This window comes from Quercus robur, chromosome 3 (genome assembly GCF_932294415.1).
Source record: "Quercus robur chromosome 3, dhQueRobu3.1, whole genome shotgun sequence".
Classification (NCBI taxonomy): Eukaryota; Viridiplantae; Streptophyta; class Magnoliopsida; order Fagales; family Fagaceae; genus Quercus; species Quercus robur.
In genome coordinates, this window is record NC_065536.1 from 5,388,802 (window position 1) to 5,415,960 (window position 27,159).

At 34.8% G+C, this 27,159-nt stretch overlaps 1 protein-coding gene and 1 pseudogene across 3 annotated transcripts in view; both read left to right on the top strand.

The window, feature by feature from the left end:
• LOC126716807 (galactinol synthase 2-like) overlaps positions 1–27,159 on the top strand; it is a 72,706-nt gene that overhangs the window by 18,981 nt on the left and 26,566 nt on the right. The window contains exons 1-4 of one of the 3 annotated variants that reach the window (XM_050417804.1): positions 9,826–10,352; positions 10,970–11,290; positions 11,594–11,728; positions 11,834–12,375. The exons of 1 other annotated variant lie outside the window; for it this stretch is intronic. In XM_050417804.1, the coding sequence (XP_050273761.1) occupies positions 10,029–10,352; positions 10,970–11,290; positions 11,594–11,728; positions 11,834–12,064 (1,011 nt within the window). In that variant the 5' untranslated portion in view covers positions 9,826–10,028 and the 3' untranslated portion in view covers positions 12,065–12,375. Of the gene's footprint in view, positions 1–9,825; positions 10,353–10,969; positions 11,291–11,593; positions 11,729–11,833; positions 12,376–27,159 lie in introns of those variants that run through there. One more of the 3 variants, XM_050417803.1, reaches the window with a different exon arrangement.
• On the top strand, positions 25,414–26,815 carry LOC126716808 (galactinol synthase 2-like; annotated as a pseudogene).

Here is a 27,159-nt window from a genome sequence, read left to right on the forward strand (position 1 = left end):
AAATAGACGAAGGCCATGTCGGCTGTGTGTGTGTGAAGTGAGAAGGGGAAAGAAAATAGAAGTAAAATAGAAATCAAAAGATCATGCTAGAGAGTGTTCTAGAATCAAGTAGAAATAGAAAAAGTGAAAAAAGAAAGAGAGAGCTTGAGAATGAAAGAGAGAGTTCGAAGTGTTCTTGAATGTGAGGGATAAAAAGAAAATAAAAGAAGGGGTGGGGGAGATAGAGATAGGCTGGACACGTGTGTGGAGGATAAAAACAAGAAAAATAAAAAAGGAAATGAAAACTTATGCATGAGAATGAATTGAAAGAAAGGAAAAATAATATAAAAATAAAAAATCTTAATTGAGAAATGCTACCACAATATTTTTATAATAAATTTTAAGTAATATGTTGTTATTAGTTAATATTAGTGAGTAAAAAAATAATTTTGGTGGTGGGTTCAAATTAGAACTAATAATAATTTTTCACATAAATTTTGTTGTAAAAGTATTGCGAAAAATGTTGTGAACATAACATTTTTCATTGAAAAATATAATTGTTGGGATGAATATAAGAAGAATAAATGATGATAAAAAAAAGAATGAATAAAGAAATAATATTTAAATGAAATAGAGAATAGGATAAAGAATCTATTGGAAAGTGCATTTGAAAAAGTGAGTAGTTAAAAGTTAAATGTTACAAAAATTTAGAAAAGAGGCTGAAAATGCCCTTAAACAGTAAATATATTATCTATTATTGGGTCTACTTTATGTTAATGATGAAAATCTAAGGAAGCTTCGTAACGGTGAATTTTTTTTACTTTTTTTATCTTTGGTATCCAATAGAGTCACATCTAGGGGTGTCAATGTTCGACCCAACCCGCGAACACGACACGAACCTGACACGGGTTTTTCGGGTTAGGGTTAGGCCTTAATGGGTTTGGGTCATAAATGGGTCAACCCGAAAGCGACACGATAAGAAACGTGTCATAAGCGGGTCAACCCACGTAACCCGCAATAGACACGTTTGACACACCAATTTAATTGTGTCAACCCAAAATGACCCACTTAACACAACCCATGTAACTCGTATAACAAATAAATATTTATTTTATTTTAGATTTGTCAAATACCTTTTATATCCAACATATATTTTAAATTTGAAAAGAAAAGTGAGTAATTACAACAATTTACAAGGGATATAATTGGAAATTGAAACTTTACAGACCCTAAAACTACTAATACTTTTTTTTTTTGGGCATAGAACTTTGCCTTTGGCGAGTTCCAAGGATATTATATTTTTGTTGAACTATGTTATTTTATTGTTGTTAAACTTTGTTATTTTGAATTTGGGTTGAAGTGTATGCACTTCTTTTGGAGTGTAAAGAACTTCTTTCTAGATGAATGTTATATTTTTGTTGAACTATATTATTTTGAATGTGGGTTGAAGACTTAAAGTATATGTACTGTTTTTTGGGATGTAAAAAAAATTATTTCTAGATGGATGTTATATTTAATATTATGCAGGTTGAAATGGGTTGTGTTACATTTGTGTCAACCCAACACGACTCTTTTATTTAGTGTGTCAAATGGGTTGGGTCAGGTCAACCCGCCTTATTAACAGGTCGGGTTAGGGTTGAAGGATCATGACACGATTATTAAATGGGTCGGGTTAGGGTTGAGCCATTTAGTCGAATACCCCTACCTCAACACGACACGAACCCGACACACTAACCCGAATTGACACCCCTAGTCACATCCACGCGTAGAAGACAATTAGGATCTTGGGAATTTACAAGTTTGTTTAGATGAGGTTCTTTCTTTTCTTTTCTTTTTCTTTCTTTTTTTGGTAATTTTAAGATTTCCTTTAGATGAGGTCTTAGTTTCACACTACGGAATCAAAACTACCATATATTATACTAGTAATCTAATTTTTAAGAATTGGGAATGAATGACTATCATGAATTTTGGTGAAAACCCAATTATTATGATAAATTCCCGAATTATAAAACAATGTAATACTATTAGCTCTAATTGATTTGATAAGAGATGCGTCAGGATAGGTGAAATCAAGAATACTTGTTTGAATGAAAAGACATATTATAAATTTTTTTTTTAAAGTAATGACTAATTTGGATTGGTTTTCAAAAGAATCTTAAGCTTTCACATACATAAAATTTGTTCACTAGTGTTGACCATACATTGGAAAATTGTGACTTGACTTCTGAAATTATATTATTTAGTTTATTAGAATTATATTACCAAATAGTTATAAATTAATGTTAAAAAAAAAAAAAGTGAGAAAGTGAAAGATGAATGTTTAAAAAAAAAACAAGTGAGAAAGTGAAAGATGAATTGACGATGGTGATCCTAGATTAGTGAAATTTCAAGAGCAAATAAATATGAAATATTCAAATGGGCACTTGACTAGCCAGTCAAATACTATTTATGTTGAATGACTTACTTCTCTACTTGAACCGTCTTCGTTAACATAAACCTAAGGACTACCTTGTAAGGCTAAATACTCCTGACTGATTGATAGTAAAGTAGCACTGCGAGGGAAGGGTGATGAGAGTAAAATAAACATGAAATTGAAGCTCCAAGTAGTAGGAAGAGCCCAAGGCTTTGATTGCATGCTTGTTGAAGAATGAGCTTGCAACTCAAAGGTAGTGCCTTTGTTAAAGGAACCGATTGGAGTTATAGTAAAAATAAGTCTTCATAGGGAAATTGTCACTACTTATGGACTTGAAACTGTTAAAAGAAAAAGCGAAGATAAGATAACCAATCAAGTCTTCCACTAAGATTTCAAATAACACTTGCAGAGAATATTATGTTTCATGGTTTAGAAATATCTGTGGAGATAGATACGGAAACCCCCCGTGGATGGGTGGAGGAGATAGAGGAGAACCCCAAATATCCTAAAACCATCTTAAAATCCTTCATTAGGAAACAACTATAATATAAGACTGATGTTTTTTTTCATAACAGAGCTGGTAATAACGATGTGAAAAGTGAATTATTATAGATCCATCTCTTAAGGGAATTATTATAAATTATAGATGGGCAAGACTTAGTTACAGTACTTTGGTGCTGTTTCTTCAGTTCCTCTTTTAAGATTCCGCTATGTGGATTTTTTCTCATGAGATGAAAATGTATTTTGTAACTCTTTTAAGATTCCGCTATATGGATTTTTTCTCATGGGATGAAAATGTATTTTTTAATTAAGTAACCACATGGCTGAATCTTAAAAGGGGGAATCTAATAAATCGCACATAAGATATTGCACCTAAGTTTTGTCCATTATAGATTATATATAGAAGTAGATTTAATGCAATAGATACCAAATATTATACTTAGTATATTTTCATAAAATCAATTTGTGAACTAGATGATGGTAAAAGCCTAATAGTTTATGTAGCCTCTTAGCAATACAAAGACACTTGAATGGGGTCCCATGCATTGAAAATGAAGATAACAAAGTATTTATTAAAATGTGGATTCTAGTTAGTTCAACCGATAAAGTCTCTTATTGTCAAATGCAAAATATGGGTTTAAAGACTACATACACAAAAAATCAATTGGTGTCTTTGCCTGATAATAAAATAAAATTATCATGGAATAGGTGTAATAGGTTAATAAGAATGTTAAAACATATAAGTGAAACTAAATAGAAAGATAAGATTCAAATGAGGAAATTTGCCTAAAATTAAGGGTGTCCCATATTGATGAAAAGATAAGGAAAGTCACTTGTGATTATTTGGTCTTGATAAAATTAAGGGTGTCCCATATTTGTTTTAAGTTCAATGGAAATGAAGCTTGTGTAGGACTATAAGTAATGGGTATAGGATTGGTTTTCATTTGTATGGTTTGGAATGGTCTTCTGTTTTAAGTTGAAGACTTTCCTATTACATATGTTACCAGTTTTTAATTTGTTATGGTCTTCTATTTTAAGTCGAACACTTACACTCCTATTATTATGTCAGGAGTTTCAGGACCATTGGTCTTGCTTTTGCTTTGTTTTCTTTGTTCATATTTTCAATTTATAAGAACAAATATTTTGGTGTATATAAGACTATAAGTTGTTAATTCTCTCTCTGTCTCTCTGTCTCTTTCTCTTTGTGTGTGTCAATTTTTATTTTTTATGGAAACTTTGTTAATTTTTTATGTCTGCAAATGTCCAACCTTGTCAAATTGCAACCGTTTCAATGCACCTTAGGATCGGTTTTAGTCCAAATATCTAAACATTATCTTAACATTTTAGTACAAAGTCTAAAACATTATCCAAAGTGAAAATGGTCGGTTTTACCGTTTCAGTCCAACTAACAAAACTAGAAAAAGAGTACCCTTTTTGCCAAGTGGCAAGATTAAAGTTCTCTAAATAGTAAATAATATGGTGAAACGTAGCCCCCACTAGGAAAAAGAATTCCAAGTCTAACAGACGCCTATGGTTATGCCACATGACTGTTTATTATTATTATTATTTATTTATTTATTTTTATATAAGATAGAATTATACTCTAGCCTAATATAAGTGTATGTATGTGTGAAACTCTCTCTTGGAGACTTGAACCCTAACCCTTGACCCCCACACCTCACAAGCATTTATACTTGTGAAGTGACCATCGCACCAAGGGTATGCGGTGGTGATTGTTTATTTTCTACTTTGAAGAAGTAAGGTCCCATTAACCCACTTACACTATTTTTTTGACATTACTTCTAGTTATGCCACATGACTATTTATTTTCTACTTTCAAGAAGGAAGGTCCCATGGACCCACTACTTTGTTTTAGAGCATTCTTACTTGCTTGTGCATAAAAATATTTGCACTATCAAAACCTACTTTCATTATTTTATATAATTACTTTTACCATTCTAAATCTCAACCTTTATTTTTTAATAAATTATTTTAAAATATTATAAAATAACTTGCCCAAAATCTGTATTGAAAACCCACCTAACCCTACAACAACCATCAACCATCACAACCACCGTGGCCAAATTCAAACCCATCCCCAAAACATAAGGGAAGAGAGGGTCAAGATAGGGAAGTGTGAGAAACACTTTTGGAAAAACTCTTTGAGTTGTTAATATAATTTGTAGAGAAACTACTTGACCTAAAGTTTTAAGCCTAATATGTAATTGCATATGAGGTTTAACTATATTATATTAACCACTGACTCTTTTCATTTGTATCCAATGAGGGATTTAACTAGTTAACCAATCACATTACTCACATATGTATATGTAAAACTAAATTGTCCTATTTGATAATGTAGCATTTGATAACTTCTTGTATGTTATGATTTGATAAGAAGTTAGATGTCCTTAAATATTGGTTAGTGGAGAAGTAGGTTTCCTAAGTAACTCACTAGCTTTGATGGGCAAGTGGAGGTTATATGTATAAGGAATTTGATCCTCTCCTAGCCCAAAAAAAAGAGACATTTAGTTCCCATCACACACTAAATAGTGAAAGAGAAAATAGGATCAAGAGAGAGAAACCAATCCTATAAGAGTTTTTAATTTCAAGACTTGATCTTAAGAAAATTTTAGTAATGGATTAAGGTAAGTTTTATAGTTATTTTTGTGTAAATGTAAAATCATGATAATTCACGATTCTAGAATTTTATATGATAATTGTTTATAATCTAACAACATAAAGAAAAATATTTACTAAATTTTTGTGGAAGTGGGAGCTGCAAGCTCTTTTGTGGGGCGAAGCAGAGAGAGAGAGGAGGAAGCAATATATTTGTGAAATTAATATACCCGAGCATCAAATAAAATATCTGTTTTCAAAGAGATACACAACACTACAATATTCTTTAAAAGCAAAGGGAATTGTAGCAAGTGCAACACTTGCTTTTATCTACAGGGTTGTTGTATTTGATACAGAGGGAGTTTTTATTTTTATGTTAAAGGAAAAAAAGTTTTTCCCTAAACTAATTTAGAGAGAAACCACTCAAACTCCTCTTATACATTTTTATTAGATATAAAATTTTACAGTTAGAAACCTTGTCCTATGCAAAATGCATGTAACAAGCCAGATGCATTAGCCAATGGCAATGCTCTTATAGAATAATTTTGTTTAACGTGATAGACTATAATTGATAAAGAAAAAATTTTGGGTGTATATATATGATAGTACTAAACAGTTAATTACAATTTGTTACATAAAACAATTATGTGGTACATAAGACAATTATGGCACAGTATTTAGTACTAGAAAATTATTATGTTTTATAAGAAAAACAATGAAACAATAGTCATCCCTTCTCAAAAAAAAAAAAAAAAAAAATGAAACGATAGTCATCAATGGGAGTGCCACGTTTTGAAAGAATGGGTCGAGGTGCCTCGACTTCGGGGGAGTTTCGCATGTAGTAATTAGAAGCTGTTGCTAACATGGTAGGGGCCATACCGCCATGGTCAACTATGGTTGTTTACTTTATGTTAATGATGAAAATCTAAGGAAGCTCATAACAGTGAGTTTATTTATTTATTTATTTTTGGTATCCAATAGAGTCACACCCATGTGTAGAAGACAATTGGGATCTTGGGAATTTACATGTTTGTTTAGATGAGGTCTTAGTTTCACACTGCGAAGTTAAAACTACCATATATTACACTAGTAATCTAATTTTTAAGAATTGGTATTAATGACTATCATGAATTTTAATGAAAAACCAATTATTATGATAAATTTCACAACTATAAAATAATGTAATACTACTGGCTCTGATTGATTCGATAGGAGATGAGTCAGAATAGATGAAATCAAGAATACTTGTTCAAGTGGAAAGACAAATTAACTATAAATTTTTTTATTATAAAAGTATGACTAATTTGGATTGGTTTTCAAAAGGATCTTAAGCATTCACAATTTTCATTGTTTCCATTGCTTCTGATTAATGGTTAAGATGTATATTTTATAACTAAACTCCTAATGAAAATTAAACATACATAAAATTTGTTCACTAGTGTTGACCATATATTGTAAAATTGTGACTTGGCTTTTGAAATTGTATTTATTTAGTTTATTAGAATTATATTACCAAATAGTTATAAATTAATGTTTAAATAAGAACAAGTGAGAAAGTGAAAGATGAATTGACGAGGGTGATCCTAGATTAGTGAAATTTCAAGAGCAAACAGATATGAAGTTTTCAAATGGGCACTTGACTAACCGGTCAAATACTATTTATGCTAAATGACTCACTTCTATACTTAAACCATCTTTGTTAACACGTACCTAAGGACTACGTTGTAACGCTAAAAACTCCTGACTAATTGATAGTAAAATACCACTATGAGGGAAGGGTGATGGGAGTAAAATAAACATGAAATTGTAAGCTCCAAGTAGTAGGAAGAGCCCAAGGCTCTGATCACATGCTTGTTGAAGAATGAGCTTGCGACTCAAAGACAATATCTTTGTTAAGGGAATCAATCGGAGTTATAGTAAAAATAAGTCTTTATAGGGCAACTGTCACTACTTATGAACTCGAAACTCTTAAAAGAAAAGAGAAGATAAAATAACCAATCAAGTCTTCCACTAAGATTTCAAATAAGACTTGCAGAGAACATTATATCTCATGGTTTAGAAATATCTATTGAGATAGATATGGAAACCCTCTGTGGATAGATGGAGGAGAATCAGGAGATTAAGGAGAACCACAAATATCCTAAAACCATCCTAAAACCCTTCATTAGGAAACAACCATAAGATGAGACTAATGCTTTCTTTCATAACAGAGTTGGTAATAACAATGTGATAAGTGAATTATTATAGATCCATCTCTTAAGGGAATTATTATATATTATAGATTATATATAGACGTAGAGTGTATGCAATAGATGCCAAATATTATACTTAGTATATTTTCATAAAATCAATTTGTGAACTAGATGATGGTAAAAACTTAATAGTTTATGCAGCCTCTTTGCAATACAAAGACACTAGAATGGGGTCCCATGCATTAAAAATGAAGATAAAAAAGTATTTATTAAAATGTGAACTCTAGTTAGTTCAACTGATAAAGTCTCTTATTGTCAAATACAAAATATGGATTTAAAGAATGCATACACAAAAAATCAATTAGTGTCTTTGCCTGATAATAAAATATAATTATTATAAAACATATGACATAGGTCGATGAGAATGTTAAAACATATAAGTGAAACTAAATAGAAAGATAAGATTCAAATGAGGAAATTTGCCTAAAATTGAGGGTGTCTCATATTGATGAAAAGATAAGGAAAGTCACTTGAGATTATTTGGTCTTAATAAGAAGGAGAGAATTTGATTGAAATTATAGAAGAAAAAACGAGTAACGGAAGCCAAAAAAAAAAAAAAAAAAAATCGACCAAAACAGCCCGAACGGAGTCCAAAATTTTAGTTCAATTTCGGTAATGTTTGATTTCGTTTTCAATTTCTTAAAACCAAAAATTTCGGTTTCGATTTTGGGTTTAGAAAATAAAAATCTGAACTGAAACTGATCGATATGTATTAAATATTACTATGTACACAAGCATCTGACAATATTTTGCCCAGGTTTGAACCATACCAAACCTATGTCGTTTTATACATTAAATTAAAACAAAAAACCATACTCTCTTCACTTGTTACTTTGGCCGCCACTTAGTCTTTCTTTTCTTCTCTAAGTTCCATGCCTCTCTCTTCTCTCTGTCACACACTCACGTTGCTTCTCACTGCCGCTCCATGCCTCCATCGTTTTTGCTTTTTGCCACCTCTTTTTCAAATCTCGTATTCTCTTTTTGGTTAAAATTCTTCATCAACTCCCTCATGGGTATGTTCTTTTGTGTTAAAGTGTAAGTTGTTTGTTCGATTTGGTTTGATTTTTGTGTTGTTTGTTTGTAGAAAAAGTGAAAATACATGATTTGAATTTTTCTTTTTTCTTTGACCCGATTGGCTAATAAGAAATTAAAAGAAACCGAAAGCTGACCTAATCGAACCAACGAAAATGTAGTTTGTTTGGTGTTGATGTTCCTTCCCTAGGGTTTGGTGTCAGTGCCGGTGTTAAATAAGGCAAGACCAACAATTTCGATTCAATTGAAAAATTGCCATTCTCACCGACCAAAACCGATTGATTATACCCTTAAACTAAAACTTGGAGAGAACTAAGTATAGTATCAAATTACAAAGCTAATGGTAATTGAGTTTGGAACATTCAATCCAAACCTTGTCAAGATCTCATTTAATATGAAATCTTATCATAAATCAATTTTACACTAAAAATCTCCGTATTGATTTTGTAGTATTGCAAGCTAAAATTGGAAATGTGAGTATCCTATAGATTATCCACCATTTTCGTCACAAATACTATGTAATCTCTGATTTCACCATACGCATTAATTATTGGGTGCAAAAAATCCTGAAATTTATGTAACAACCAAAGAAATAGACCATAATATGTTATTTTTTGTAATTATAAAAAAATCAGTTAGAGTTTTAAATGTCGTGAAAAGTTGACTAAAATATATTTACTATCAATTACTACTTTATTATCCCTCATTTCGTGCACCGCCCAATGAGGACTCTTTATAACCGTCAGATCAGATCGATGCCACACGTAAGGATCCGAATATTTTACCAATAAATTAGCCATTACTCTAAGCTACGTCGTCGTTTTGAGGCATGTGCTAGTCTGTTTAAATTGTGTTGGCAAAAGTGGGCCAATGGGACCTATATGGGCCATATCTATCTTAATTTTTTTCCCATGCCGACAGGAATTCTTTATTAATTACCATTAATCCCAATATTTTACCATAAACAAATCCACCCCAAGCTCTATATAAACACCCCCACCCTACACTCCAAGTCCATCACAAAAAAACCATTCAGAGTACAAACTTTTCTTCTCGAGCAAACATAAATTTCCTCTCCTACTCTCTTTCAAACCTTAAACTTACACCCTTCTTCTAATTTTCCTAGAGAAACCATTTTTCTCTATAGCCAAACACTCCAAATCCTTTTCAAACCCAATCCCAAAGTCCACATCCTTTGTTCAATTCACATTTTCTCCAAAAACCCACTTCAAATGGCTCCTAACATCACCACCACCACCACCACTGTCACCACCGAACCCGTTAGCATGCCTACCAAGGCCTATGTCACATTTTTGGCTGGTAACGGTGACTATGTGAAAGGTGTGGTTGGCTTAGCCAAGGGCTTGAGAAAGGTCAAGACTAAGTACCCTCTTGTGGTTGCAATATTGCCTGATGTCCCTGAGGACCATCGTGAAATTTTGGTTTCACAAGGGTGCATGGTGAGGGAGATTGAGCCCGTTTATCCACCTGAGAATCAAACTCAGTTTGCCATGGCTTACTATGTGATCAACTACTCCAAGCTTCGTATTTGGGAGGTATGTATGTTTGATTGTTTGTTAATTTTACCATTCTTTGCTTGCATGTGTCACACGTAGTTTCTACTGTCTCTGAGTGACAAATTAAGGATTTGCTTTTGAAATTGTGTTTGTGGGCTTCTGACACTTGTTATGAGAAAATTGCATGTGAGGTTGTTTTGGTCATTTTGAAAGTTGGTCTATTTGGTTGCAAATAACGCCTAGTTTGACTGCTTTTAATGAAAAATGGTGTATCTTTCTTCCTAATATTTAGGGAAAAGCTTTTTTTTATTAATAAAATACAATTCCACTCGCCCCTGAATCTTGCTTTTCCTTTAAAATTAAAATGGAACCAAACTTCTCTTTTTGCGGTAAACAAAGACTTTATATTTTATAAATTTTCCTAAACTAGTCTAAGGTTATTCTTTATCTTTTAAGAAATTTTTGTAATCTATCCTATTCCTATTAAACGTTTGTACATAATTGGTAGAATATATACTTCAATTTTTTATAATATAAATTATAATCTCTCTTTTTGATTCAATTAAATGATTTATTAAGGATTTTGTGGCACCCAATTGAATGATTTCTACAGTTTTGTAAATGGTACTCAAATTTCTAATTTTTTTTTTATGCAGTTTGTGGAGTACAGCAAGATGATTTACCTTGATGGAGACATTCAAGTGTTTGAAAACATTGATCACCTCTTTGACTTACCGGACAACCACTTCTATGCTGTCATGGACTGCTTTTGTGAGAAAAATTGGAGCAAAACTCCACAACACAAGATTGGCTATTGCCAGCAGTGCCCTGACAAGGTTAACTGGCCTGCTGAGCTTGGCCCCAAGCCTCCCCTATACTTCAATGCTGGCTTCTTTGTGTATGAGCCTAAACTATCCACATACCATGAACTCCTTGAGACCCTTCAAGTTACCACCCCTACAACTTTTGCTGAGCAGGTAAATCTTAGTTCTAGTTGTGTTTGAAAAACTACCATGTATATCTCGTGCAATTCACATAAATGCATGATGCATCACATAATTGCATAATTGCATGTTCATACTTGACCCATTTTGGGGTCATGTGGCTTGATTTGATAGCTAGATTCATATCAAGCAACCTTTTAGCCATTGGACTATTAAGTTGTGGATGTGCTTCATTGGCATTTGAAGCACATAAATCTATGACTTTTATTCATTTTTATGGTGAATATTAGTAACTTATATATAGTACTTTACCAAAAAATTTTGTGATTATTTCAGGACTTTTTGAATATGTTTTTCAAGGATATTTACAAGCCAATCTCCCCAGTTTATAATCTTGTGCTGGCCATGTTATGGCGTCACCCTGAAAACATTGAGTTTGACAAAGTTAAAGTCGTTCACTACTGTGCCAACGTGAGTATCTACTTTGTTTATAGTAACCATCTCAAATTTTAACAAATTTCAATTTTTTTCCTTGATATATAATACTAATGAAATATATTTTTGATTGGTTTATAGGGTTCTAAGCCATGGAGGTACACTGGTGAGGAAGAGAACATGGACAGGGAAGACATTAAGTTGCTAGTGAAGAGATGGTGGGACATATACAATGATGAATCATTGGACTACAAGAACACAGCTGCTTCCGTAGAGGCTGAAGCTGGTGCTAAGAAAAATGGCTTGAAAGGATTCTTGACAGCAGTGTCAGAGGCTGTTGGTCACTATATTAAAGCCCCATCTGCTGCTTAGTGCTTGTTATAAGTCCAATGGAAATGAAGCTTGTGTGGGATTAGGAGTAATGGGTACAGGGTTGGTTTTTATTAGTACAGTTTGGAATGGTCTTCTGTTTTAAGTTAAAGACTTTCCTCTGCTGTTTATACTTAAAAAGGTTGAAGACTTTCATATTACATATGTTTCCAGTTCTCACTTTGTTATGGTCTTCTGTTTTAAGTTGAAGACTTACACTCCTATTATTATGTCAGGAGTTTCAGGACGATTTGTCTTGCTTGGCTTTGTTTATATTTTCAATTTAAAAGGAACAAATATTTTGGTGTATATAAGCTGTTAATTCTCTCTCTCTCCTCTTTTGTTAGTGTTTATTTTATTTTATGGCATCTTTTTTTAAAAGTATGTCAGCAAATGTTCAATCTTCAATTTGTGACTCTTTTTTGATAGTCAACACAAATAGCTTTCATTAATTTGAACACTGGTTCATCAAGAGTACATCTCTATGCACTTGGCATTGAATCATTGGTGGGGTATCTTCTACCCACACTACACAATCAGTAATAAGTTTGGCATTCTCAGCCATTACATGAGCAGCCCAATTTCCTGTTCTACGGACGTAGCTAGCTTTCCACTCCTGAACCCATTGCCTCCAGCGACTAGCACCAGTAATAAGCATTTGAATTGAGGTTGGCGGCAAGCACTTACCCAGCAGAGCATTGGTAACAATCTGAGCATCTCCTTCCAAAATTATTTGCTTCAAACCAAGGTTCCCTGCTAGCAGTAAACCTTCCTCAAACGCTTTCGCTTCTACTTCCACAGCTCCTAAGGGGAGATTCAGCTTCTTACTCATAGCTCCCATGATTTGGCCTTGGTCATTTCTAATCACAACTCCAATACCACAACTGTTAGTCTCCTTAAACACCGCCCCATCCATATTAGCTTTGTACCACCCCTCCCTAGGCGGCCTCCATGCTTGAGTTCTCGACACCACAGGAAGCTTTTCTTTTATATTCCCTGATCTGAATTCCTCCACCAGCAGCTCAGCCTCCTTGACAATCAACTTTCTTGCCTTGCCCCGCCCTTCAAATTTTAAGGAGTTTCTATTCTTCCAAACACACCAAGCCGTAGTAGCAAAACACTCCCAATTTATCTCCCTTCTCCCTTCCCAAAGCTTCCACACAACCTCCATGAAGTCACGGTGTGAATTTCTGAGTTTAGGCAGCGGCATATTTGACTCCCTCCACACAGCCCCAACCGCCTCACAATCCCATAAAGCATGCCCAGATGACTCCACCATTCCACATACCTCACACGCATCCTCAATGGGAATTTTCCTAAGCTTTAGGCAGTAGTTCGTAGGGAGAATGTTCTTGCACGCCCTCCACATAAATTGCTTAATCTTACTAGGGCAGTGCAACTACCAAAGAAACTTCCAAAACTTTCTGCCCTTTCCTAGATCCGACACCTCACAGGCTTCCTCTTTACTTCTTCTTTCACACAACCAGCTACAAGCCACCTTATAGGCACTGCTTACCGTGAACCTCCCATTTGGAGTCCAAGCCCATGTCAAAGCGTCCTCAGGTAGAGAGAGGCTTATCGGGATACTTAAGATAGTTTCCGCTTCGTGGGGAATAAAGACACTACTCACCAGATTTTTGTCCCAGCCCCCCCTCATACTGATTAATTAGAGACTCCACCATTTCACCTTCAAATACTTGTGGTTTAGGACTAATCACCTTGAAAGAGTGAGGGGTTGGCAGCCATCTATCAGCCCAAATCCGCACCTTTTGCCCATTTCCTATGCTCCACCGCATTCCCCTCTCCAGAACCTCTCCTGCTGCCAACAAACTCCTCCATGTGTATGACGGCATATTGCCAAGCTGTGCCTCCATGAAATTGTTACCTGGGAAGTACCTTGCTTTTAGAACTCTATGAGCAAGGGAACACGGGTTTTGGGAGAGCCGCCACCCTTGTTTTGCCAACAAGGCCAGATTAAAGGCCTTCAAATCTTTGAAACCCATCCCCCCATCAGCTTTTGGCTTGCACATTTTCCCCCAAGCGATCCAAGCAAGCTTCTTTTCTTTATCCCTTTGGCCCCACCAGAAGTTACGAACCAGAGAGTTTAGCTCGCTGCAAAGGGAGTCGAGTAGCATAAAACAGTTCATTGTATACGTTGGTGTAGCTTGAGCCACTGCCTTTATCAGAATTTCCCGGCTTGCAGTGGACAGTAACTTACCCTTCCAGCTTGCTATTTTCCGCCCCACTTGATCCTTTATACGATTAAAAACTTTCCTCTTGCCCTTTCCTACCAACGGTGGTAGCCCTAAGTACCTCTCGTGTTGGTGAATTATCTTAGCCCCAAACATCTCCTTTACCACTTCTTTAACCCCCACCGACGTGTTCTTACTAAAAAAGAGGGAAGTCTTCTCCTTATTTAGCTTTTGCCCGGACTCTCTTTCATAGTCTTCAAGGATTTTGGTGACTTTTAACCCCTCTTCCAACGACGCCTTACAAAAGACTATACAATCATCCGCAAAAAGGAGATGAGAGATCCTTGGCGCCTTTCTACATATTTGAATACCACTCACGGCCTCCCCACCCCCATTTCTTTGCAACATGGCCGAGAGGCCTTCCGCACATAAAAGAAATAGGTAAGGAGAAATAGGATCTCCTTGCCTAAGTCCTCTAGTAGGGACAATCCTTTCCTTAGGCTCCCCATTGATTAACACCGAGAAAGAAACAGTGGTCACACACATCATCATTAAGGATATCCATCTTTCCCGAAAACCCATTCTTCGCATCATCGCCTCCAAATACCCCCATTCTACCCGATCGTACGCCTTGCTCATATCGAGTTTAATTGCCATTAGCCCTTCTTTCCCCTTCCTCCTTTGATTAATGCAATGCATAACTTCGAACGCTACTAGAACATTATCTGTGATTTGCCTTCCTGGAACAAAAGCGCTTTGGGCTTCGTCAACAACATCCGGGAGGACCCTCTTCAACCTATTAGCAAGTACTTTGGATACAAGTTTATATATCACATTACATAAACTAATTGGGCGATATTCTGTAATTTTTTGGGGGCATTTTACTTTGGGGATCAAACAAATGTATGTATCATTAACTCCATTTGGCATAATACCAGTTCTAAGAGTATGGATAACACTTTGAACTACTTGAGGCCCAACCACATCCCAATACTTTTGGAAAAATATAGGAGACATACCGTCCGGTCCTGGAGATTTTGTCGGATGCATTTGCATGAGAGCTTGCCAAACTTCTTCTTCCTTAAATTCTTTTAAAAGGTCGTCATTCATGGCCTCCGTCACCCTCCTGTCTACTGCACCCAGACTCGCACCAAACTCAGTGGGGAAAGTCGTACTATAAATCTCCTTAAAGTACTTCAGGATAACCTCTTCAACTTCCGCATAGTTCTCTCTCCACCTACCCTCTGAATCATTTATTCCTTCAATTCTATTCTTTCTCTGTCACCGTATTTGATCCACAGCGCCCTTGACCTCTGATTCCACATTATGTCCTCCCTAAGCATAACTTCATTAATTTCCATTTTCAACTTTTGAACTTCCTCCGCCGACTCGTGGAGTAAATTCAGCTCTTCCAAGTGTTGTAATCGACTTTGCTTCTGCTTCAGAGATTTATTAACATTTCCAAACACTCTACGGTTCCAATTCTGGAGCTGAAACTGGCAGCATTTCAAGCGTTTCTGAACCGACAGCTCCGGATTACAATCCAAAGGGTCCCAGGCCCTTTCAATCACCTCTCTACAGCCCTCTTCCCTAGTCCACATCTCTTCAAACATAAATCTTTTCCTAGCTACCTTCCTCGTCTCTCTCATTCTAATCGATAACGACATCAAACAATGATCAGAGGCCGCCATTGATCTGTGAACTACTTTCGCCTCCGGAAACAAATTCAACCAAGCCTCATTAGCTACCATTCTATACAGCCTAACCAGAGTTCGTTGATCTCCAATTCTCCCATTACACCAGGTGAATCTCTGACCCACAAAACCCAAATCAAACAAACCACAATTACTTAAACACTCTCTAAAACATTCCATCTGTCTAGCATCCCTCTCCAACCATCCTAATTTTTCATCAGAATTCAGAATTTCATTAAAATCTCCAAACACAACCCAAGGCATATTGCACTGCCTATTTAATAATTCAAGTAAATTCCATGAGATAGGTCTCATACCTGCATCGGGGTGGCCGTAAAATCCCGTAGCTCGCCATGGCAAAGCTCCATTGCCCTTGCATAGCACCACGTCGATGTGCGAATTTGAGCAGCTTTTGAACCTCATGTCAGCTCCTTCTTTCCACAGCATTGCCAAGCCCCCACTCCGGCCATCGGACGGCACCGTAATGCCCTGTGTTAGACCCAGCTTGCGTTGGAGCCCCTTAATCCTTCTCTGAGAAGCTTTGGTCTCCGCTAGAAAAACCAAAACCGGATCACCTTTCTTCACCTCGTCGGTGAGAGCTCGAACCGCCAGAGCTGATCCCATTCCCCGGCAGTTCCACGCTAGCGCCGTCATTTGGCTCGGTGGTACTGCCTTGCAGCCACCGCCACTCCGCCATCCTTGATGCACTCTTCCCCTGTTTCTTCCTTGCTCAACCCCTCACACTTCCTTCGTTTAGAGACTCTCATGTTCTGATCAATCTCACTGAGGATTAACTCCCCTTCCCTTTTCCTCTGAATTGGGCCTAGCACCTCCTTCATTTCCTCATCCGGCCCAGCCCGCACTTTCCTTTTCCAATGGCCACTAGTCGGGCCTAGCTTATTTGCTACCCAACCCACCTCTGGATCATACAGCATGGCCATAGGGCCTTCCTTACCCTCCTCTAAACCCAAGCCCAAGCCCACATTGTCATCTTTCTTTACCGTCTCCTGGACCTGCCCAAATTCAAATTTTGGGATAGCCTTAGATAATGTCTTAGCCCTCCCGCGTTGACTAGCCTCTTTCCCGCCACTCCTTTTCCCAGTTTCCCAGTTTTCCTTCCCTACCTCAACTAGCTCTCCTTTGTGGCTTCTCCCAATGCTCTCAGCCATACCCTTCTCCACGTTTTCCTCAGTTGTCACCTCACACCCACCAGTCTTATCACCCTGCTGCTCCTGCCTACCCTCCCCGAGGCAGATGGCTTCCAGTCCTTGATTTTCACGCGCCGCCCCCTCACTCGCTTCAGCCTTTAGCAATACCATTCCGCCCATCCTCTGTAGAATTTGCTCTATTTTTCATTTCACCGGTGAACTTCTTCTTTGCAAAACCAAATTCCCAACCTCCCTTTCTTATTGGTTCTCCTCTCAACCATGCTCTATATTGGAGATCACCCTTCCCCACCGCTTTGTCATTCCCGGATTCTTCCAAACAATCCTTCAAATCATGTTCTAAGAGCCCATACCTGTAGCAAAAATTCGGAAGGCGCTCGTATTTGAAATGCACCCACCTTGTTTCTCCTTTCTCCAAATTAATTTTCCGCCCTCTGATCAGTTTCAGAGTAACATCTATCTCAACCCGTACCCTTAGACAAGTACCCCATTGTACACCGGTGTCTTCCACATCAACTTCGATAAACTTCCCAAGGCTTTCTCCAATGGCTTTCCCCGTTTCCTTTGTTCAGCTCTTTAATGGAAGATTATATATTTGCACCCAAAAAGGAGACCATTTCAGCAAGATATCCTTTGGGTTTTTATCTCCTTCAAACTCTTGAAACAACACCAATTGTTTTTCATTGTGCCACGGCCTCATATCCATGACCCATCTTTTGTCACGTTCGTCTTCAAACTCAACCAAGAAAAGTTCTTCTCCTATTACAGAGAGCTGGATGTTTTTATTTGGTTTCCAGAGCATCCTTATGTTTTTTCGCAGCCTCTATCATTAAACCTTTCCTTGACAACACCTTCATAAATACACATTTCTTCCCTCTCTCCACTGCTGCTCTAGTACAATCAGCTCCCAGCGAGATGCTTGCCTCCTCTTCCTCCGTAACTTTTAGTTTCTACCATAGTATCTCCAACTCTTCTGCCATTTTTCCTAAGAGAAAACAAAACCTCACACCTGACCTTACTACCCAAAGGCAGAAGGTCACTTTACTCCCACAAGTGACTGTGGGACGTTCCCTGCTTCCACGGGCCTAAGGCTCGAGAGCACTAATTTGTGACTCTTTTAATGCACGTTAGGGGCGGTTTTGGCCCAGTTTCCAAACATTATTTTAACGTTTTAGCACAAAGTCTAAAACATTATCCAAAGTCAAATGGTCCGTTTTAGTCCATAGCCATAAAACATGATCATAGTCATTATCCATGATAATATTCAATAGGGCAACTTATCGGTTTATTTGCTCCTTAAGAGTATTCTTATCAAGAATGCTAAATATTTTAGCATTTATCATTTTAAAATCTTACTTTATTAATTTTAATATACTACTTTACAATCCATCAAACATCAAAATTTCTATTATTTTACCACTTCATTTAAATATTTTTTTTATTCTTTCTTTATGTTTTCTTTATTCTTTCTTTTTATGTTTTCAAATAAGTATTTTTTTTTTTTACAATCTTGCTACAGTGGGCTGCTAGACATAGCAGTTCACTATAGCTGAATTGCAAAATAAATAAGATTTGAGAGTATTGATGGAGTATGCTTTTTAGTATTTATAACATTTTGTATGTTAAATTTTAGTATTTATAGCATTTGCCCCTCTTGATAAGAATGCTCTAACTTTTATGTTATGTGTCAATTTGATTCCTAATTTAGTGTCAAAATGTTTTATATCGTTAACTAAATGATGAAAATACTAATATGACTAACGCTTCAAATAAAAAAATATTTTTCTAAACTGACATGTGTACTACCACCTCACTCACTCACTCATCATCAAGACGATGCACAGCCACCTGTTCCATCAAACGTTTTAGAAATAAGGTTCAGAAGAAGGTTGAGAAGGCGATCAAGACAGCAAGGTGAGGATGGTACATTAAAGCCGTACATGGGTGAGGGAAGGGTCTGCTATTTTGTCTCAAGATTTTTGCATATGGTTCTATCTTCATCGTTATTGGAGGTTGGATACTTAAACTTTTCCACTTTGAGGGTCCTTCTCTCAATCTTTACCAATTGGACACTCCTTTAGAGCATTTACATGAAGAATGCTAAATTAATGCTAAAAATGCTATTAATAATAATCAATACACAAAAAACACATTACATCAAACATGTCTAATGCTACATCAAACACTGTAGCAACAAACTCAACAAAATATATATATATATATATATTTTTTTTTTAATGAAGTGGTAAAAAAAAAACTTTGATTTTGGGTATATTATAAAGTGGGGTGTTTAGATAAATAAAATAGTGTTTTGAGTTGCTAAATACTATAATTTTTAGCATTTTTGATGAAAATGCTCTTATATCCTACTCTGGTATTCAAGGGTTGATTGAATTTGAAACCACAATTCAAGATTAAAGTATACAAAGAAAGTTCTCTCTTGTTTTGTTTTCTCTAGACAAATTTGAGGAGGAGCTCCGAAACAATCGTGAGTGAGTGCTGAATTTGATTGAGCAATTACACTTTGGTTGGGAGTTCATAAAGTAATGGAATGAGTAAATCGTAAAGGAATATAATTGAATGGAATAGGTTTAAGTAATGGAAATAAGTATTTAAGGGAATGGAATATAATGAATTTAATGAAAATGAATGAAAAAGACAGGAATTAAATGAAATTAAGTAATTTTGTTTGGATGTTTTAATATAAAGGAATGGAATATAAGTCACATTGTTTGGGAGTAACATAGAAAGAAAGGAATTGGGTCATTTTATGACAATATTACTATTAGACCCATATTTTAAAATAAATGGTAGGATATATAGGCATATTTGAGAGTTTTAGGAAAAAAATTCATTAAATCTAATTTCATTCTCTTCAATTCCTACCAATTTTGGGAGGAGTGACAATTTCAGGTTTTAAGGGAATAGAGAGTAATAAGTGTTTCCTCATTCCATTCTCAGTGGTGGTTCCAAGAAATTTTTTGAAAGTGGTCATTAAGAAACTTAAATTATACAAAATCTAATAAAAAGAGAACTTCATACATTGACCAAAAAAAAAAAAAAATACAAGCACACACCCAAAACAGAAAGTCTTACAATTTCCTTCTTTCTCTGAATTTTCTTATTTTGAAGTTGTTACTTGATAGTCTCATTATTATTTTGCAAGCTACATCTCTTCACAAGTTAAGTTAAATAAATTTTTTCTTGGACTTTTTCTTTTTATTTGTAAGGACCAAATATATTATTAAAGGAACATAAGTTTAAGTACAAAATTTGACTACAAAGTTAGTGGTAGCCTAAGGCTATAACTCTCACAAAATAAATTAACACTGCTACATATTTTAAAAATCTAACCGTTGAATTGTATGTTGTCTATATTCTTAAAACACATGTCAAACTTCATGCCAATTGGATGTTATTTACTATTCAATCATTAAACTTGTTTTTTATGTATAATTTTAGACTACAAAGATTAGAAATTTAAACATTTGATTAACGACATAGTTATTGATTTTTTATCTTCTGAAATTTTGCAAGTATGGAAGATGGAAGAGGAAAATGTAATTAAATGGTGAATTTGTTAAAATTAGCATTCAAAAAAAAATATTGAATAGAGTCGTAATTTTAGTCTATAATAAAGCTTCTTGTCAAATTTTGTCCAAAATTTAATTATGTTGGTTCTAAAAAGGGTGGTCACAAAGTTTTTTTAAAGATAAAAGATTTATACGTAATAATTATTTTTTTTCTAGGTCAAGGTGGTCTTATGACTATCCTAGACTCTATGTAGAGCCGCCCTGTCCATTCTCTCCCACTTAGAGTCTGTTTGGTTGAAGTAGTGGAAAAGTGGGAGGATAGAAAAGATTTTAATTTCTCCTATTTTTGTTTGGTTAAGAGTGAAAAAATGAAATGATGAAAAAAATGAGTTTATATAAATTTACGTATATATCCTTGATAAAAAATGATGCCAAATTAAAACCAAAAAAGGGATAAACAAAAAAAAAAAAAAAAAAAATCAGTCACCTAAATTTATTAAATAATAAAAATCATATCTAGAAAAAAAAAAAACCACAGCTAAAAAAAAAAAAAAACACAAAAGAAAGCAAAAGAAAAAAAATATATATGAGCACTAGACTTGCCCCTAAATAAAATAAATAAAAAGCAACCTCCAGAGGAAAGAAAAAGAAAAAAAAAATGAAGAAGAGCAGCGTGGACAGGACTATGTGTCATTGCACATGAGCATTTTTGTCCAAAAATGATGTCCAATTTTTCCCTTCAGTTTTCTTTCCATTTTGGAGAGAAAACTTTTTAGTGGATCCGGGGAGAAAACACCTCGATCCTACCATTTATTTTCCTTCATCATTCTTACCTAACCAAACACACTCCAAAAAGTTTTTCTTCTCATTTTCTCTCTAAAATTTTTCATCCCCTTATTTTACCTCCAAACAAACACACTCTTAAACTTCCAAATGAAGGAATGAAATATCTATTCCATCTATTAAAACTCTCAAATAAAGAAAGCAAATGAACATTCTAAAATTATTATTTTCATTTATTTCCATTTCATTCTTTTCCTTCTTTCCAAATAAGTTGGAGAGTTTCTTAACTCTAATAAAGTCTCACATGAGTTGTTATCATTTTTTTTCAATGAATTGCTAACGTGGCTGCAAATATGTTTGTTTACATGGCGAAAAAGAGTGTTTTATTTAGAGGATTAGATACGTTAGTATTTTTCATGCAGAATTCAACAATAATAACTATTTTGACATAATATTAAAAAGTTGGAGATAAAGTTGACACAAAATAAAAATTAAGAACAATTGTTCAATATTATCATGTATCATAATCTTAATTTATTGCATGACCCGAAAAAGTTCTTATTTTAATTGATAGGTCGTCCTGTTGGACCAACTAACAAAACCAGAACATTCTCAAAAAAAAAACAAAACCAGAAAAGTGACATTTTTTGCCAAGTGTCGTGATTAAGTCCTCTAAATAATATGGCCCCCAATAGGTAAAAGAAATATAAATCTACCAGAGGCCTATGGTTCTGCCACATGGTTGTATGTTTTCTACGTGGAAGAAGAAAGGTACCATGCAGGGACCCAATTAATACTGTTTTACTGTTTTGCTCTTTTAGCTCAATACGCATGTTAGCTTTGTTTGACAAGAAAATCACTGACATGACATGACATGAGAGACATCTATGGGAGTGCCACGAGTTGCAAGAGTGGGTTTATTAATAAATAAAAAGTTGCAAGAGTGGTTCTAGGACTCTCTAGGTGCCCTACTTCATGGGAGTTTCGTGTGCAGTAATTAGAGGATGCTGTTGCTAACATGGTAGGCCATGGTCGGCTAGGGTCGTTAAGCTGTAGATGCATTTTCTAAGATGGGGTAGGAAATCTAAGGAAGCTTCATAACGGTGATTTTTTTTCCCCAATAGAGTCTCACCCATGTGTAGAAGAGAATACAATTGAGATTTTGGGAATTGTTACATGTTTGTTTAGATGAGATATTTTTTATTTTTATTTTTTTTAATTTTACATTACAAAGTCAAAACTACCATATATTACACTAGTTCTTAGTTTTAAGGTTTGGGTATGAATGTGGCCTTATAAAAAAGTAGGTATGAATGACTACCATGAATTTTAATAAAAAAACCAATGATTATGATAAAATTCCACCACTCTTAAATAATGTATATGATTGATTAGATAGGTCATGACTTTAGAATAAATGAAATCAAGATACTTGTTCAAATATGAATAATTTGGATTCATTTTGAAAAAGAATCTTAAGCATTCACAATTTTCATTGTTTTCATCACTTCATGTTAATGGTTAAGACCTAAATTTTATAATTAAGTTCCTAATGAAGTTGAAATAAACATTAAATTTTTTCACTAGTGTTGACTATTGGAAAATTGTGACTTGACTTTTGAAATTAGAGAAGGGTTCTTGAAATATATTTTTTTTTGCTCCTTTTATGGCGAATCCAGGGGGTTTGGTGAACTGGGGGGTTCTTGAAATATTTAGTTTATTTTAAAAATTATATTACGAAATAGCTATAAATTAATGGTCAAATACTATTTATGTTGATGACTCACTTCTCTACTTGAATTGTCTTTGTTAATATGTCAATAAGGACTTTGTTGTAAGGTTTCATTTTTATTTTTTAGGTGCTGGATAAAAAAAAGTAAAATCTTGGGAGTAAGTCACTTTCCGTTGTGATGAGTTAAATACTCCTAGTTAATTAATAGTGCAATAGCACCATGAGAAAATGGTGAAAAGAACCCCCATTTGGGGGTAAAACAAGTCTTCATAAGAAATTGTCATTGCCGATGGACTTGAGCCTAGTATTTTCTTCAAGAAAAGCAAATATGAGATAACAAATCCAATTTTTTACTAAGTTTTCAAATAGCTCTTTCAGAGAATATTATTTCTCATGATCTAGAAAAATCTGCTAAGATAGATTCTGAAACCCTCCGTGGATGAGATGAAAGAGAACCCAATTTCCTAAAATCCTTCATTAGGGAACCACTATAAGATGAATTTGTTACTTTCTTTCATAATCGAGCCGGGAATAACGGTGGGATAAGTGAATTATTTTAGATCCATCCCTTGAGGGAAGTAGACATTATAAATTTTCATCATTTGGCTCGAGCACAAATCAAAAGAATAATTCAGCGTCCCTTGGCTCTTTCACCATTTGGGCTCCCTTTCCTTCCTATATTATGCCCCCATATCAGAGGGCTATTGTGCTTGCAATGTTTTCGACAAATCTTAAATACAAGTGAAAATATTTTGTTTATTAGTGAGATTCTATATGCTCAAAATGTAATTGTTTGGCTTGACTTAGCCAACACTTTCCAAAGAAGTGTTATAAGACTAGCTATGCTCTATGATACTGAATGTTGGTTTTTTTTTTTTTTTTAATTTTATTTTCTTAAGAAGAGATAAGTGGTTTCAACATATGATGTGTACTCAATGTTGATTAATACTACTTATCATCTGGTCAAAATACTAATTAGTTTTTTGTGTAGACTGAGTTCGAATCTTAGATATCTTATTCAACAATAAAAAGTTTACTAGCTAAGCTAACTATTTTTTTTTTGAGAAAGAGAAGTAAATCATCAATAAAACTAGACCCTAAGGTCGGAAAGTACAAAAGAAGAAATGGCTGGAGGAACATACTCCGTCCAAGCCTCAGAGGGAAAATATAATCTAGCTCTCTGGGCTAAGGTATGCGCCACCGCATTACCTTGCCTACGAACATGAGAGAAAGAACAACTCACAAAAGAGTCTAAATGAGATATAATGTCTTTTAAAATATGACCACCCTGGAAATGAGACGAGCACCTATCCTGAAGAAGCTTAATGACCGAAGAAGAATCACCCTCAAAGATTAAGTTATGGAATCCCAACTCAGAGGAAAACAGCACCGCACGCCGAGCAGCCAAAATCTCCACCAGCTCCGTTGATTGAGGCTTCATGATTTTTTCAGAAAGGGCAGCCAACACCGCACCCTCTGAATTACGAACCACCACTTCGAGCCCCGCTAACTAGAACTCACTAAATAAGTATAGTATACTCATAAAATGATCGAGTTTAGCTGTTGAGAATGTTAAGAGATAACTAAGAATACATATAAAGATAAGATTCGAATGAAGAAATTTGCTTGAAAATATGAGAGTCACTTATTAATGGAAAATTAGAAGTCACTTTGTAATGCCCCAAAATCATAAATAATAAAAGTCTATTCAATCTAAGGATTTGTTTTTTTTTGAAATTGTGTTTGTGGGCTTCTGACACTTGTTATGAGAAAATTGCATGTGAGGTTGTTTTGGTCATTTTGTAAGTTGGTCTATTTGGTTGCAAATAACGCCTAGTTTGACTGCTTTTAATGAAAAATGGTGTATCTTTCTTCCTAATATTTAGGGAAAAGCTTTTTTTTTTATTAATAAAATACAATTCCACTCGCCCCTGAATCTTGCTTTTCCTTTAAAATTAAAATGGAACCAAACTTCTCTTATAGCGGTAAACAAAGACTTTATATTTTATAAATTTTCCAAAACTAGTCTAAGGTTATTCTTTATCTTTAAAGAAAATTTTGTAATCTATATATCCTATTCCTATTAAACGTTTGTACATAATTGGTAGAATATATACTTCAATTTTTTATAATATAAATTATAATCTCTCTTTTTTATTCAATTATATGATTTATTAAGGATTTTGTGGCACCCAATTGAATGATTTCTACAGTTTTGTAAATGGTACTCAAATTTCTAATTTTTTTTTTTTATGCAGTTTGTGGAGTAATGCAAGATGATTTACCTTGATGGAGACATTCAAGTGTTTGAAAACATTGATCACCTCTTTGACTTACCGGACAACCACTTCTATGCTGTCATGGACTGCTTTTGTGAGAAAAATTGGAGCAAAACTCCACAACACAAGATTGGCTATTGCCAGCAGTGCCCTGACAAGGTTAACTGGCCTGCTGAGCTTGGCCCCAAGCCTCCCCTATACTTCAATGCTGGCTTCTTTGTGTATGAGCCTAAACTATCCACATACCATGAACTCCTTGAGACCCTTCAAGTTACCACCCCTACAACTTTTGCTGAGCAGGTAAATCTTAGTTCTAGTTGTGTTTGAAAAACTACCATGGATATCTCATGCAATTCACATAAATGCATGATGCATCACATAATTGCATGTTCATACTTGACCCATTTTGGGGTCATGTGGCTTGATTTGATAGCTAGATTCATATTAAGCTACCTTTTAGCCATTGGACTATTGAGTTGTGGATGTGCTTCATTGGCTTTTGAAGCACATAAATCTATGACTTTTATTCATTTTTATGGTGAATATTAGCAACTTATATATAGTACTTTACCAAAAAAAAATTGTGATTATTTCAGGACTTTTTGAATATGTTTTTCAAGGATATTTACAAGCCAATCTCTCTGATTTATAACTTTGTGCTGGCCATGTTATGGCGTCACCCTGAAAACATTGAGTTTGACAAAATTAAAGTTGTTCATTACTGTGCTGACGTGAGTATCTACTTTGTTTATAGTAATCATCTCAAATTTTAATAAATTTCAATTTTTTCCCTTGAATAATTCTAATGAAATATATTTTTGATTGGTTTATAGGGTTCTAAGCCATGGAGGTACACTGGTGTGGAAGAGAACATGGACAGGGAAGACATTAAGTTGCTAGTGAAGAGATGGTGGGACATATACAATGACGAATCATTGGACTACAAGAACACAATTGCTTCCGTAGAGGCTGAAGCTGGTGCTAAGAAAAATGTCTTGAAAAGATTCTTGACAGCAGTGTCAGAGGCTGTTGTTCACTATATTAAAGCCCCATCTGCTGCTTAGTGTTTGTTGTAAGTTCAATGGAAATGAAGCTTGTGTGGGATTAGGAGTAATGGGTACAGGGTTGGTTTTTATTAGTACAGTTTGGAATGGTCTTCTGTTTTAAGTTGAAGACTTTCCTCTGCTGTTTATACTTAAAAAAGTTGAAGACTTTCATATTACATATGTTTTCAGTTCTCACTTTGTTATGGTCTTCTGTTTTAAGTTGAAGACTTACACTCCTATTATTTTGCCAGGAGTTTCAGGACAATTTGTCTTGCTTTGCTTTGTTTATATTTTCAATTTAAAAGGAACAAATATTTTGGTGTATATAAGCTGTTAATTCTCTCTCTCTCTCCTCTTTTGTTAGTGTTTATTTTATTTTATGGGATCTTTTTTTACAAGTTATGTCAGCAAATGTCCAACCTTCAATTTGTGACTGTTTTAATGCACGTTAGGGGCGGTTTTGGCCCAGTTTCCAAACATTATTTTAACGTTTTAGTACAAGTCTAAAACATTATCCAAAGTCAAATGGTCGGTTTTAGTCCATATTCATAAAACATGATCATAGTCATTATACATGATAATATTCAATAGGGCAACTTATCGTTTTATTTGCTCTTAACTTTTATGTTATGTGTCAATTTGATTCCTAATTTTTTGGTATTGTGTCAAAATG